This window comes from Leptosomus discolor, unplaced genomic scaffold (assembly GCF_034619465.1).
Source record: "Leptosomus discolor isolate bLepDis1 unplaced genomic scaffold, bLepDis1.hap2 HAP2_SCAFFOLD_35, whole genome shotgun sequence".
Lineage (NCBI taxonomy): Eukaryota > Metazoa > Chordata > Aves > Leptosomiformes > Leptosomidae > Leptosomus > Leptosomus discolor.
The window spans coordinates 1,622,416-1,637,314 of NW_028237764.1; the positions used below are offsets into that span (position 1 = coordinate 1,622,416).

The following is a 14,899-nucleotide window of genomic DNA, read 5'->3' on the forward strand; positions in this document are numbered from 1 at the left end:
TTAAAAAGTATGGTTTACTGGTGGACTTGCTAGTGGTATGTTAACGGTTGGACTTGATGATGTCAAGGTTCTTTTCCTACCTAAATGATGCTATGTTTCCATGAAAAGTTGATATTTAGACCTAAGTCTGTCTCTCAGCAGGGCAATTACACCAGCAGAAAGAAGTATTTCTGCCCAGCTGAGGGAGGGAACCTCAGTGCTGACTTCAGTCTGTTTGACAGCAGGTTCCCCTGGAGCCCCAGGGACACCTGGAGTGAGCCCAGAGGGGGCAGAGAAAGGGCTGCCTTGGGCTGCTCCCCTGCTGCTGAGCTGGGCTGGGCTCCTGGGGTGGAGGGAGCTGCTGGCAAGCGGGCAGCGCTGCAGAGAGACAGCTCTGCCCAGGAGCAGGGCTGGGGGTGCTGCCTGCAGGCAACAAGAGGAGAGGTGCAAGGCTAGGAGAGCTTAAAGACAGTTGGGAGTGGGAGGATGCTGAGAGCTGACGGGGGGAGGAACCTTCCCAGCCCTCTGCGTGGTAAGTCTCTGGGTGCAGGGCGATGCAGCTGCAGTTCCTGGAGGGCTCTGCTAAACCTGGTACATCTGACAGTTCCTGGAATCTGTCAGGAGGACTCTCTTAGTTTCGGTGCTCTAGAGGAGGAGGAGGTGCTGCAGAGCAGGGCTTCCCTGCTGTGCCATGAGAGGGACAGGGCCTGAGGCTGCCTTCTGCTGCGGATGGTGGTGGAGGTGTGCGTGTGGGTGTTTAGCCAGGGGTGCCCAGGGCTGTCCTTCCGAGCAGGGTCCCTGCCCCCCAGGGGCTGTGTGCTGGGGCAGGGACTCTGCCACCTGCCAGGGTCAGCGCTCAGCCTACCCGGGGAGCTCCCAGGGTGCTGCAGGGGAAGCTGGGGGTGGAAGGAGCCACCCCTTGCAGGGCAGGGTCCTGCTGTCGAGAGGATGCTGTGTGGGTCAGCTCTGCTGACAGCTGCAGAGCAGTGCAGGACATTCCCAGGAGACTTTTCCAGAAGCACTGAAAGGCAGTGGCTACCTGAAAGGGAAGGACCCTGTTAGTCTTCTGCTCTGGGTGGGCGATGGGACTGAGAAATTTGTGCCTCAGTTGAGGAGGAGGCACTGAAATGCCACATCTGTTCCTCTTAGAGGTGCAGAAACCAGGCAGTATCGGAAACCAGCCCAGCGTGGCTGACAGACAGCACCAGCATGGCTCTGGCAGCCTCCTCAGGGCTGCTCGGAGGTTCCCATCAGAGCCTGCACCCAGGGAGCTGCCCCTGGGCAGGGCCCTGCTGCCAGGAGGGGTGTGCAGGGCAGAGCTGAGCCCCCAGCGGGTGGGATGGGCTGTGGGAGCAGGGGCAGGCAGGAGGGGTGGGGGCAGAGAAGCAGCTGCCGGCAGGATCAGCTCCAGGCAGCAGAGGCAGGGGCAGGGGCTGGGGGAAAGTGCAAAGAAGCCCTGGGGGAGGGCACGTGCGGGCAGCTCTCCCTTGGTCCTTCCCTGGAGGTGTCCTGTGGGTGCTGTCTGCTGGGCAAGGAGCTGCCCCTCTCCTTGGAGCATCTCCTCTGTGGGAGCCCCGACTGCCTGCTGTGCCTGTCCTGCTGGGCTTGCGAGCTGCCCCCAGAAAGGCCCAGCTCTCCCGTAGGATCCTGGGCAGTGCTGAGCCTTTCCGTGGGGGTCAGCGCTCCCCTCTCACGGTCCTTTGCTTCTCTCTGGGGGAGGTCGTGTCCTGCTCTCTCCATCACAGCTCCATCTCTGGGCTGGGGCACACAAGAGTTCACAGAGCTGCCCTTTCCCACAGGGCTCCCCTGCTCCCGTACCAGTGCAGTCGTGTGGGGCTTTTTCAAGGGGAGGTGGCGCGTGAAGTCATCCTCAGGGCAGTACGAGCGAAAGCGCAGGGCAGGTGGGAAAGAGGCTGACGGACCCTGTGGCTCTCCTGCCTCTGCCCTAAGGCACAGAGAGCTCTGCCCTTTTGCCTCTCCCGTCTCAAGACTCTTCACATTATCAGCCATACAAATGAGGATTTCCACTGTGAAAAAAACCACTCCCCAGCTGTGATGGTGGAAAATGCAAATCAGACACAATTGTTATAAGGCCGTGCTCAGCCTCTGCTCTGCAGCCCAGGCTCTGGAGAGTCATGAGTGCAGGGCCTGAAGTTTTCCATGACAGGTGGATTACATCTGACAGCCCTTGTGAACGTCGGAGCTGTCACAAACCAGCTCCATGTCTCCAGTGCAGAAGAGCAAAGCTGACTCCTCAGCAGCACACGGACAGAGGTGCTGCTCCTCACCCCAGTCAGCCAGTACAAAGCAGAGGAAGGAAATGCATCTCAGTTGGGGGTGTTGTTGTGAAAAGTGGAGTGGCTACGCTCAGAGGAGTCTGTCCTAAATTTAATCTTTCCTTTCCTTTTTTGAGCAGTGATGCCACGCCAAGACACCACAAATGTCCAACGGCAGCTCCATCACTCAATTCCTCCTCCTGCCGTTTGCAGACACGTGGGAGCTGCAGCTCTTGACCTTCTGGGTCTTCCTGGGCATCTACCTGGCTGCCCTCCTGGCCAACGGAATCATCATCACCACCATAGCCTGTGACCACCGCCTGCACACCCCCATGTACTTCTTCCTCCTCAACCTCGCTGTTCTTGACCTGGGCTGCATCTCCACCACTCTCCCCAAAGCCATGGCCAATTCCCTGTGGGACACCAGGGCCATCTCCTACTCGGGATGTGCTGCTCAGGTCTTTCTCTTAGTCTTGGTGATCTCGTCAGAGTTTTCTGTTCTCACCGTCATGGCCTACGACCGCTACGTTGCCATCTGCAAACCCCTGCACTACGGGACCCTCCTGGGCAGCAGAGCTTGTGTCCACATGGCAGCAGCTGCCTGGGGCAGTGGGTTTCTCACTGCCCTCCTGCACACGGCCAGTACATTTTCACTGCCCCTCTGCCAAGGCAATGCTGTGGATCAGTTCTTCTGTGAAATCCCCCAGATCCTCAAGCTCTCCTGCTCACACTCCTACTTCAGGGAAGCTGGATTTCTTGTCGTCAGTGTCTGTTTAGTGTTGGGATGTTTTGTGTTCATTGTGGTGTCCTACGTGCAGATCTTCAGGGCCGTGCTGAGGATCCCCTCGGAGCAGGGACGCCACAAAGCCTTTTCCACCTGCCTCCCTCACCTGGCCGTGGTCTCCCTGTTTGTCAGCACCACCATGTTTGCTCACCTGAAGCCCCCCTCCATTTGCTTTCCATCCCTGGATCTGGTGATGGCAGTTCTGTACTCGGTGGTTCCTCCAGCAGTGAACCCCCTCATCTACAGCATGAGGAACAATGAAATCAAAGATGCCCTATTGAAACTGATGACTGGATGCTTTTTCTGAAGCAATAAACTGCCCATCTTCTCCTGCATAGCATTTATACTGTAGCACATTGCCTGCCCAGCCTGTCTTTTGCACTTTTTATTGTTGGTGGTGTTTTAGTTATCTGTGATGATGTTGTCATCCCCTTTCTCATTTACTGGCTGGTTTTCTTTTCTGACTGAGTTGTTGTGTGAATGAAGACCAGAGTTCTCTGTGTGCTTAAATGAAATAAAGGGCCCTTCAGTGACTTTTTTCACCTGAAATCCTTCCCTGAACGTCTTTTTGGAGTTGCAGGGACAGTTCCAGTGTGGAGAGGTTGAAGAGAAAAGAGTCCTGGCGTGGCAGGACTGCCAGGGAGCACCAACACTTGGTCTTTCCAGAGCTACTCTCTTTTCGCTTCCACGTTCTCCTCCTGAGCCCCTATGGTGGTGTAAGGCCTGAGTGCTCTGGCAGCTTGGTCACAGTGCTGCCATGTGGCTCTCTGGGCAGCTCACAGCTTTCCTGAGCGTTTCTCAGAGCCCCACTTAACACTAAACTTTGTGATCATGGTGAAGGCATTCAGCAGGGATGTGAGGATGGTGTAGAAAGTGGGGTTTGTGTGACTATCCCAGGAGGGCTGTTGTGAGCATCACATGGACCAGGATCAGAGCGTTGTAGAAAACAGTGACACTAGTGAGGGCAGACAAAGAGTTGGAGAGGCCTTCTGCCTGCCTGCGCTGGGCAGTAGAGTTGCCCAAGGGTGGCAGCTCTGACGCACACCCAGGATGCCAGCACGGGCAGGACGGGGAGAGCTGGACCTAAAAAGCGGGTTATGGAAGCAAAGAGCCGGAGTGTCACAGTGTAACTGCAGGAGCCCTCCAGCAACGGGGTGAAATCACAGCAGCGGCCCGGTATCCCCAGGGCCACCAAACTGTATCAGGGACAAGAATGAAACGATTCCTGCAGATGACAGCAATGCCCCTCTCCAAGGTGCAGCTGCCTGCTGGAGACATACCTTCCAGCCCATGGGTCTTGCAGAGAGCAGTGGGTGGCACACAGCCCAGTGCTGCTGGCAGGGTTTGGCTCCCAGCAAGGACCACGCAGCTCATGCAAAAGGGGCAGGAAATGCTGTAACACCACTGTGAGCACAGATGGTGCTGTTCCCGCTCAGAAACCTGAGCAGCAGCCAGGACAGGGTGGGAGATCTGTAGCTGGTCTCCAGAGAGGACACATTCCCCAGGAAGAAGTCCACAGAGTGTTACGGCTACTGGTTGGCCACCACTCGCACAATGATGTTGGTCTTCCCAACCACAACCGAGGGCAAGTCATGAGAGAGGCAGAGGGACTGATGTGTAGGAGATCTCCAGGGTGGAGAAGTTCCTCAGGAAGAAATATGTGGAGCAGTGGAGGTTTGAGTCCACAATTGTGATGAGTGCAATCACACTATTCCCGGTGAGGACCACAAGGTAGATAACAAGGAATACTGGGAAGCGCAGACCCTGCAGGCTGGAGTGCTCAGAACATCCCAGAAGAATGAAGCCAAATCTAACAGTGTGATTCTCCAAGCCTTTTCTTTGGGGCATTTTCCCTAGAAACAGCAATCCAAACCACCAGCTCTCAGAGGATGCTGATGGCCTGTCCACCATCACACACACTTCACGCCTAGGGAAAGACTACAAACACCAGCATCCACGGGATTGCAGGGTTAGGCAAGGTTGGCCAAGAGCTGCAGGAACGTTTGGAAATCTAACAGGGGTTGCTTGCTGCAGCACGGGTTCTAAAGAGAGGAAAGAACAGAATCCTTGAGCCTGAAAGACTGGGGTTTGTCACATGGAGAAAAGAAACTTGACTTTCTTTTTTAGAGGTGATTGTATTAAATGGACTACCTGGTGATTGATAGGTGAGAAAAAAGGAAGAAAATGGATAAATCTGAGGGCCTTAAAGAACAGTCTTGCTTACTTCCCTGTCCAGATCTTGCCAAAGCTGCATTTAATGAAAGAACATGAAGAAGAAACAGGGTGGAAAGGCGGAAAGGGATGCAAAGGGAGAAGACAAAGCAAGGCAAGGCTAGATAATCAAAACAAAACAAGGCGAGGCACGACTTGCTTCTTAGAGCTCAGTGAGAGAGGTTAATCCCAGCTCTCCTCACATGTAAGAGCGCATCCCCTGACGCTGTGTCCACACACAAAGGTCTGGGAGACTATCCTAGATGGGAACTGTTCATTTTTACATGGCGAAGGATGAATCCCATCAGGAGTAAAACAGGCTTCTGTCTGCCAGTGAATCCACCGACACTCATGCACCCATGGGACATTTTAACATGACCAATAAGCAGCAGTTTGTGCAGAAATCACAAGTTTTCAGGGGGTTAAAAGGCATTTTCATGCAAGCAGTCAAGCTGCTTCATGCTGTTTTCAGTCCTGCAGAGAAGGGAGTGATTAAAATTGGGTGATCTCCCTACGATACCCCATTTTCTTGAACAGGTCAGGCTTGTAGAACTGCCGAGTGAGCCCTGAATAATTCAGCATTCCTAAACTTGCTGCTCTGTCACTTGGATTTCTGACAGCTTACAAATCTAGCTCTCATCCCAACCCTGCAATGCTCCCAGTCCCCTGCAAGTCCTCGCAGGAGCAGAGCAATGCTCTTGCTGCCTGGGGCAACCGAGCCTTCCCTTTGCAGTTCCCACCTTCCCAGAGCATAGAGACTTCTGGCCGGGCACACCTGAGGGATGGGAGCCACAAGCGAGTAGCACGGCAAGAGCAGGCTGTTTCTGGTGAAGGAGAGACTCAGATGAAAGATGTTTCAGAATCTCACTTTGACATGAGGAAGGCATATCCTCTTTGAGACAGAGGACTGAGGATGCTGACGGTGCCTCTCCAGCTATGGCCACCTCCCTCTGAGAAGCCTTCTTAAACTCTGGTGTATTAACAATGAGAATAGCAGCTCAGAAAACGTGATAAAAGCATTCAGGTTGGCCAATTGAAAAGCACAGGGTGGTTTTTCTCAAGAGAAGGATCTGAGTTCACAACAACATGTGGTCCTAATAGTTTGATTCCTTTTCTGAGGTATTCCTGCCTCTTTCCTGTGAGTTTTGTCTTTCTCATAGAGGTGCCATGCGAAGTGTCCAAGATAAAACTAGGGTTTGTGTGAGGGAGAAGTCACCACGATTGGTTTCTAATGTACCTGCTCATTCACATAACTGTGCAGAAAAATAAAATAGTTTTATTTTCAGACAAACTGTGAGATACCCACGTTGATTTTTTTTAAATTATGGTTTCAACTCAAAGCAACAATTTACCTGCAGATTCTCCACGATTTCCTGATGGCTTGGAAATGCCCTCAAGCATACAGCCTATTCTTTTTAACTCTCCAGTGTCTCAGTGCTTCACAAGCTCACAGGTGGAGCACGGTTCAGGCCAGCCTTGCTCACGGAAAACTGCCAGAGTGACTTTCTCACGGGCAGAACTTTTCAGAGCTGAAGGAAACGCGTGCCAGGGAGCCCAGCCAAGCTGGACGGATGCCTGCACCTGCTTCTGCTGGAGTCTGTGCTGCAGCACTATCTCAGCATTTCAGGGCACAGCAAAGGGGATTTACCGTTGCCTGTTGTTATATATTTTCTCCCCTGTCCAGCCGAGGGGGTAAGAGTGATAGAGTGGCTTTGCTGGGCACTGGCATCCGGTCAGGCTCAAACCACCACACCCACGCAGAAGTCTGCCGATTCATAACTGCTACAGCTATGGCACACTCGATCAAAACTGCTGTTTTCTGGGGCCCCACAATGGGATCCAAAAAGCCCTGTGGTGGGTTGACCTCGGCTGGTTGCCGGGTGCCCACCAAGCTGCTCTCTCACTCTCCCTCCTCAGGAGGACACAGTGAGAAAACAAAATGAAAAACCACCTGGTCTGAGATAAAGGCATTTTAATAGAAAGAAAACCATGAATGTAAAGGCCACGTACTTAAGCAAAACAACAAAAAAAGAGAATATTTATCCTCTACTTCCCCTCCACAGGGGATGTGCAGCCACTTCCTGGGAAGCACGGCCTCAGTGCACGTAGCAGTTGCTTTGGAAGACAAATGCCTTAAGAACAAATTCCTCCTCCTCCTTTACCCCCTTTCTCTTTGCCTTTATTGCTGAGCATGACCTCAGACGGTAGGAAACATCCCCTTGGTCACTTTGGGCCACTGCCCCAGCTGTGCCCCCTCCCAGCCTCTTGCCCACCCCCAGCTTACTGGCCCTTGGCGGGGGTTGGAGACCCAGCCTTGATGCTGTGCCAGCACCGCTCAGCCGCAGCCATCACATCTGTGCCTTGTCACCACCGTCCCCTCTGCACAACACTCGTGGGCTGTGACGAGGACAGTTAATGTCATCCCAGTGAGATCCAGTCCAAAAGCCTTTCCTGAGCTGAGGAGCAAAACCTGGACACTTTATTCTGCGTCTGCTCTAATGAGTGGTGAGCAGGGGAAACAATCGCTTCCCTCAAATTTTGGCAAGGCTTCTCTTCGTAATTCCCAGGACACCTCCTCACCAGCAGGGCACACTGCTGGAAGAGCTTTGGCCTTCCATTCCCCAGGACCACCAGGGTCTTTAGCACAGGACTGTACCCTGACCAGACGGTCCCCACAACACTGTGCTGGCTATCCCAGGTGCCAGACCTCATGCCAGTTTTTGTGCATGTCATCAGCTTTCTGAGAAGACAGTCCTGCCACCTGCCAGGGTTTCTCCAAACGGATTCCCTGAGGCACCCCAAGCTGGTGTCCCTGACAAACACGACGAAGGTTGCATCCTCCAGGTCACCTTGTAAAGGAGCACCATAGAAACCGCACCGGGCCCAGGAGAGATCCCCATGCTGCCTCACCTGCACTGCCCTCCAGGTAGGGTGTGATCCCTTCGCTACTAAATCTCAGTGCAGTCAGCAAACCGGTGTTTCACCCACCTACTTGTCTACCCATGCAGACTGTGATGTCCTAACTTGGATACAAGGATACTGCAGCAGAGCGTGTCTAAAGTCTTGCCAAAGTTGAGATAAATGGCATCCACTTTTCTCCTCTTATTCACAAACACAGGTAACTTATCCTGAAGGCAGTCAGCCTGGTGAGGCATGATTGACCCTTGATTACATTACGTGCTGATCATTCTCAGTCACCACCTTCTTCCTTAGGTAGGCAGAAATGTCACCCCACGAGGATTCATTCAGGAACACTCTTCTCATCAAAGCTTGTGGGTCCCTGGCTTGGACTTGTGGCCTTTTTTAGAGATGGGTGCAACGTTCCCTTTCCTACACTTAGCAGGGACCTCTCTGTCACCATGACATTCCCAAGGGGACTGGGAACGACTTGGCTCTGAGAGCAAGGTGCATCTGAGTGCAGGGAAATCTCCACACCAGCACAGTCCCTGTGACAGCCCTCCCTGCCTCCTCCCCCACTAAGCTCCTCCATTTGGCATCCCACCATCGGTGCCCGGCCCTGCACAGCCTCAGTTGTGTCCCATGCCTGTGTTGGCAGAGAGTTGTGCTGTGGGGTCTGGAAGGTGTGGGCCAGAAGAGATACTGCACAGGGCTGGCCATGCCCTAATACAGGCACGGAGACCACCAGGAGGAAGGAGATGGCCACGCAGCACAGGTCCCTCCCCACGGCTGGATTTATGGCCAGAGATTGAAATGGCTGATGCACGGGACTGCTTTGTCCCCACTGCATTGGCGAAGCTTTCCTGGGGTGTCCAAGGAAAATGGCACAGGCCAGCTCCCCTCTCTTGCACCTCTGATGCCTTGCTTCCTTCTCCACGAGACCTGGCTCTGCACCACAAGCCCACTAGAGCGTGTCCTCCCTCTGTATGGTCACCCAGCTCAGCTGACATTGGTGCTTTCCTCTCCTCAGCACTTCGCAGCCCAGCCCAGCCCCTCCTCAGCTCTCCACCCCACCCCTGCCCTCTCCCCAGTCCAGCAGAGCAGCCCAGTCTGGGCTGGCCCCACAGCAGTGCCCACTGCAGGGTGCTGCAGAGCTTTGGGCACTTGTCCCACAGCTGCAGCCTCTCTGAAGGGGTTCAAGATCCCCAGCAGCCCCAGGGCTGAAGATGGCGCCATTGGCATGAGGAAGCAGGCGCCAGTCTCTCTCTGGCTCTCCTGTATCCATCCTGTAGGTGATCTCCCACCCCGACTGCCTTTGCCCCACTTTGCCTCCTTGCCAGCCCCGCTCCTGAGGGCAGCACCAAAACCTGAGCCCTGGCGCTCCTCAGCAGCTCACGCGTCTCTCCGGTCTTCTGTCCCTGTACCTGCTGCATCTCCACTGGCTCCCACAACACTGCAGAGTCCTTGTTTCTGGATACCTGCATTTAGTGGTTTACTCTGGTGGGACTTAGAGGGTGTTTCACTGTCTGAGTCCTCATTCTCTGCTCTCCCCCACGGCATGTGGCAAGTCCCCATCCTCCCCTGGTCTCTCCAGATTCCTTTCCAGAGGGACGGACATCTGTCATTGCCCCTTTCATAGCTGTGGTACCTTCAAGAAGGTGACTGGGAGCTCATCTACGATCTCCACTGCTCCTGGACACCATGAAGAGATTTTTTCACTCAAGTTTTTGTGTTTAAAAGATCCCTATGTTACTGTGAGGTTCTGCCCATGAGCACAGGGAGAAGAGAAGGAGAAAATATGCTTTTACCATCCAAATCTTTTGGGTTGCTCTTGGCGGCAGCTGTAGAAGGAGAGCTCAGGCTTCAAGCACTGAACTGAGGAGATCCCCCTTTATTGCAGAGATGCTATTACAAGGGTCAGAGGTGACACAGTGTCTTTCCTTCTGCAAGGATCAGACACAACAAGTCAGTTGCTCAGGAGAAGCGGCATGAAACCAAGCAATTCCCTCTGAGTATGATTCTCCAAGGGAAAAACCCCAGAGCTTGGCCTAAACTCTGGGCAAAACCATGGGCACTCTGCAGAGAAGGAGGCAGATTATTGCTGATGGAATAAGTACCATTGGATCAGTTTCCTCAGGGCGTCCTTGAGCTCCTGGTTCCTCATGCTGTAGATGAGAGGGTTCACTGCTGGAGGCACCACCGAGTACAGAACTGCCAGCACCAGGCCAAGAGCAGGGGAAGAGGTGGAGGGGGGCTTCAGGTAGGCAAACATGACAGTGCTGAGAAACAGGGAGACCACGGCCAGGTGAGGGAGGCAGGTGGAAAAGGCTTTGTGGCGTCCCTGCTCCGAGGGGATCCTCAGCACGGCCCTGAAGATCTGCACGTAGGACACCACAATGAACACAAAACAACCAAAGCCTAAACAGACACTGACCACAAGTAGCCCAGCCTCCCTGAGGTAGGTGTCTGAGCAGGAGAGCTTGAGGATCTGGGGGATTTCACAGAAGAACTGGTCCACAGCATTGCCTTGGCAGAGGGGCAGTGAAAATGTATTGGCCATGTGCAGCAGAGCATAGGGAAAAGCAGTGCCCCAGGCAGCTGCTGCCATGTGGACACAAGCTCTGCTGCCCAGGAGGGTCCCATAGTGCAGGGGTTTGCAGATGGCAACGTAGCGGTCATAGGCCATGACTGTGAGAAGAAAATACTCTGCTGGTATAAAAAAGAAAATGAGAAATATCTGGGCAGCACATCCTGTGTAGGAGATGGCCCTGGTGTTCCAGAGGGCATTGGCCATGGCTTTGGGGAGAGTGGTGGAGAGGGAGCCCAGATCAAGGAGGGAGAGGTTGAGGAGGAAGAAGTACATGGGGGTGTGGAGGTGGGGGTCACAGGCTATGGCGGTGATGATGAGTCCGTTGCCCAGGAGGGCAGCCAGGTAGATGCCCAGGAAGAGCCCGAAGGTCAAGAGCTGCAGCTCCCTTGTGTCTGCGAATGCCATGAGGAGGAATTCAGTGATGGTGCTGGCGTTGGACATTTGCTGCTCCTGAGTATGCGGACCTGTCCATGGAGGAAAAGCCAGTGAGAAATTAAGGTGGCATTTTCTGAGCAAACCCTGTTCCACTTGATTTCTCAGCAACAGCTAAAAACATCAGTGTACTATCAACCTTCTGCTCATATCAAATCACATACTGAATCCAAAACACAGCACTGCTCTTGCTCCTAGGAAGAAGAAATAGCTCTATCTCAGCCTAAACCAGGAAAATAACAGTACATGCCGTGTTGGTGTCTCAGCTGCACTTCTGTCCTCCATCCCCCACACCAATGAGTGTAACAGCAAGAACAAGGGCAGCAGGGAGAAGATGAGATGCTAAAGTCCCCCTGCCAGCGGAGGCAGGAGAGGGAGATGCAGTCGGACACTCGAGCGTGTCTCCTCTGTGGTGGTCAGGTTGCTGGGAAGGCAACTCCTGACCAAATCCCCGTGACATTAAGGGCAGAGCCTCTGCTGCGTGAGTGAGGAGACCAGGGGGTTGCTCCAGGGAAGGCATCTGCACTGAAGGGAATGGCAGGGATATGCCTGAATCCCCCTCCCACAGCATGTCTGGGAGCAGTTCTCTCCCCCTCCCTGCCCATGTCTCTGCTTCCTGGAGCCTGTCTTGGCCAGGACCTGTTTCTCTGTCCCTACATCTCCTTCCTCTTCACACTCACAGACCCCATCCCACCTGCCACGTCCACAGCTCTGCCCTGCAGACACCTCCTGGCAGCAGAGCTCTGCCCAGGGACATCTCTGTGTGGGCAGGGGTTAATGAGCAGCTCAGACAAGTCCCAACAACAAATGGGGTCTCAAGGCCTGGTGCACAACGCAGAAAGAAATTCCCATTTCTCCCTGCCCACCCAGCAAACCAAGAGGACAAAACTCACAGCCCAGATTTCTTCTCTTTCAGGTGAACAGTTCCTTGACGTGCTGTTTCCAGAAGGAGCCTCTGCAAATGTTGTGGGGGTGATCTGGAGCTGGGAGCAGCCCTGACCCATGCAGTTCCCCCCTGCCAGCAGAAGGAGCCTCCCTGGCTGGGGGTCACTCCTTCCACCCACAGCATCTCCCCACAGTGCCGTGGGGAGCTCCCTGGGCAGGCTGAGAGCTGACCCTGGCAGACAGCAGAGTCCCTGCTCTGGCACACAGCCCCTGGGGTGCAGGGACCCTGCTCCGAAAGGCAGCCCTGGGCACCCCTGCCTGCACACCTACCTTCACACCCCGCAGGTGTCCCTGAGAGAAGGCAGCCATCATGCCCGGTGCATCTGGTGGGGCAGCAGGGAGTCCCTCACCTGGAGCACGTCCTCCTCCTCTACACTAGAGAAACTGTTGGGATCCTCGTGAAAGACTCTATGTGCTGTGGTGTGTTCCAGGATTTGGATAGCCCTCCAGAAACACCAGCTGCATTGCCCTGAACCCAGAGACTTACCATGCAGATGGCTGTAAAAATTTCTTTTCCAATAAACTCTCAGCATCCTCCCCTCCAGACTGGCATTAAGCTCTCTCAGCCTCACTTCTCTCCTCTTGGTGCCTGCAGGCAGTGCCCTCAGCCCTGTTGCACTTTGCACAGGAGCTGCTCCTGGGCAGAGCTGTCTCTCTGCAGCTCTGCCTGCTTACTAGGAGCTCCCTCCATCCCAGGAGCCCAGCCCAGCTCAGCAGCAGGGGAGCAGCCCAAGGCAGCCCTTTCTCTGCCCCCTCTGGGCTCCCTTGTGGTTTCCCTGGGGCTCCAGGGGAACCTGCTGTCAAACAGGCTGAAGGACTCACTGATGTTCCCTCCCTCAGCTGGGCACAGACACTGACTGACAGCTGTGTCATTTCTGCTGTCAGAAAAAGAAATGGACGTGAGAATAACCGTTTCTTGTCCTATCACTAGACAGGACACATGGAAGGTGGCAGGGAACAATTGTGCCCCTGTACTCAGCACAGTGATACCACACCTTGACTACTGTGTCCAGTTTTGGGCCCCACAGTAGAGGAAAGACCTTGAGGTCCTGGAGCGGGTCCAGAGAAGGGCAACGGAGCCGGGGAGGGGTCTGGAAAACATGTCCTATGAGGAGCGCCTGAGGGAATGGGATTGTTTAGCCTAGTGAAGAGGAGGCTGAGAGGAGACCTTATTGCTCTCTACAAGTACCTGAAAGGAAGTTGCAGTGAGGCTGGTGTTGGTCTCTTCTCCCAAGTAACTAATGACAGGACAAGAGGTAATGGCCTCAAGCTGTGCCAGGGGAGGTTTAGATTGGATATTGGGTAAAATTTCTTTCCTGAAAGAGCGGTTAGACATTGGAACAGGCTGCCCAGGGAGGTGGTGGAGTCGCCATCCCTGGAGGTGTTCAAAAGACGAATAGATGTGGTGCTTAGGGACATGGTTTAGTGTTGGGCTTGGTAGTGTGAGGATAATGGTTGGACCTGATGATCTTAGAGGTCTTTTCCAAGTGAAATATTTCTATGATTCTACGATCAGCATGGTATCGAATACCGCTTGGCTAGTTCGGTTTGGCTGTCCTGGCTGTGCCCCCTCCCAGCTTCTTGTGAAAATTAACCCTATTCCAGCCAAACAAAGGACACACTTTCTCTTGCTAAATTCCACAGTGGCCCCACAGTTTCTTTGTTTCTTCTTTAACTGCAACTTGCGTAGCACCAGCTCATCTTGGGGCCGTTGAAATCACTTGAGAGAGTCACCTGGACATGCCCATGGGCCATGGCAGGAGGCTGTCCTTAAAGACCAGCTGGACTGAGCTCTGCTCAGTGCTCAGGACTTGTGCTCTGCCCTTCAGTGCTTCTCTGCCCTGCTCAGTGCTCTGCCCTTCACTGCTCCTGTCCGGAAGATCCCCAAGCGAATGGCCCCACAACAGGCCACAGTCTACACCTCTGAGATCTTGTGTCTGCCCTTGTTACAGTCCTTTTCACACTCTGCTCAGGATCTGGGACCTGCCCCTATTTCAGGGTCACTACAACAGAGCCTGACTCTGCTTTTAACATCCCTGTCCAGCTCTTCCATGTCGGCAGTTACTAGATACAAGCAAGCATTGTGTTTGTTGGGCCACCTGGCAGCTGTGAGAAGAAGCTTTCTCAAAAACCCAAGGCCATGGGATTTTGGGCTGAGTCACTCCTCGACAGCCCGGCTCCTGATGAGAACAAACTCCTGAGCACTCATTGGTCTGTGCTGCTGCCTTGACTGGAGCTTAGGGGCATTTAGAAAATAGAATCATAGAATCATTTAGGTTGGAAAAGACCTTTAAGATCAAGTCCAACCATCCACCTCCCACTGCCACATCCACTACTAAACCATGTCACCAAGTGCCACATCTACATGTCTTTTAATAAATGCCAGGGATGGTGACTCTACCACTTCCCTGGGCAGCCTGTTCGAGTGCATGACAATGTGTACGGTGAAGAAATTTCTCCTAATGTCTCATCTAAATCTCCCCTGGCACAACTTGAGGCTGCTTCCTCTTCTCCTGTGACTTGTCACTTGGCAGAAGAGACTGAACCCCATCTCACTTGGACCTCCTCTGAGGTAGTTGTAGAGCGGGATAAGGTCTCCCCTCAGCTTCTTCTTCTCCAGGCCAAACAACGCCACTTCCCTCAGCTGCTCCTCACAGGACTTGTGCTCTAGACTCTTCACCAGCTTCGTTGCCCTTCTTTGGACACGCTCGAGCACCTCAGTGTCTTGCAGTGAGGAACCCACAACTGCACACAGTATTCAAGATGCAGCCTCAATGGTGCCGA

General features: G+C 53.8%; 2 protein-coding genes across 2 annotated transcripts; one reads left to right on the forward strand and one right to left on the reverse strand.

Annotated features, from left to right (window-relative positions):
- The first annotated feature begins 2,419 nt into the window (after positions 1-2,419).
- On the forward strand, positions 2,420-3,346 carry LOC147412963 (olfactory receptor 14C36-like). The gene has a single exon (XM_086480893.1). It carries the CDS (start codon positions 2,420-2,422, stop codon positions 3,344-3,346), a length of 927 nt encoding a protein of 308 aa, XP_086337019.1.
- Positions 3,347-10,243: 6,897 nt separating this feature from the next.
- On the reverse strand, positions 10,244-11,179 carry LOC147412964 (olfactory receptor 14C36-like). Its single transcript, XM_086480918.1, has one exon. The coding sequence runs from the start codon at positions 11,177-11,179 to the stop codon at positions 10,244-10,246; it is 936 nt and encodes a 311-aa protein (XP_086337044.1).
- Positions 11,180-14,899: the final 3,720 nt, after the last annotated feature.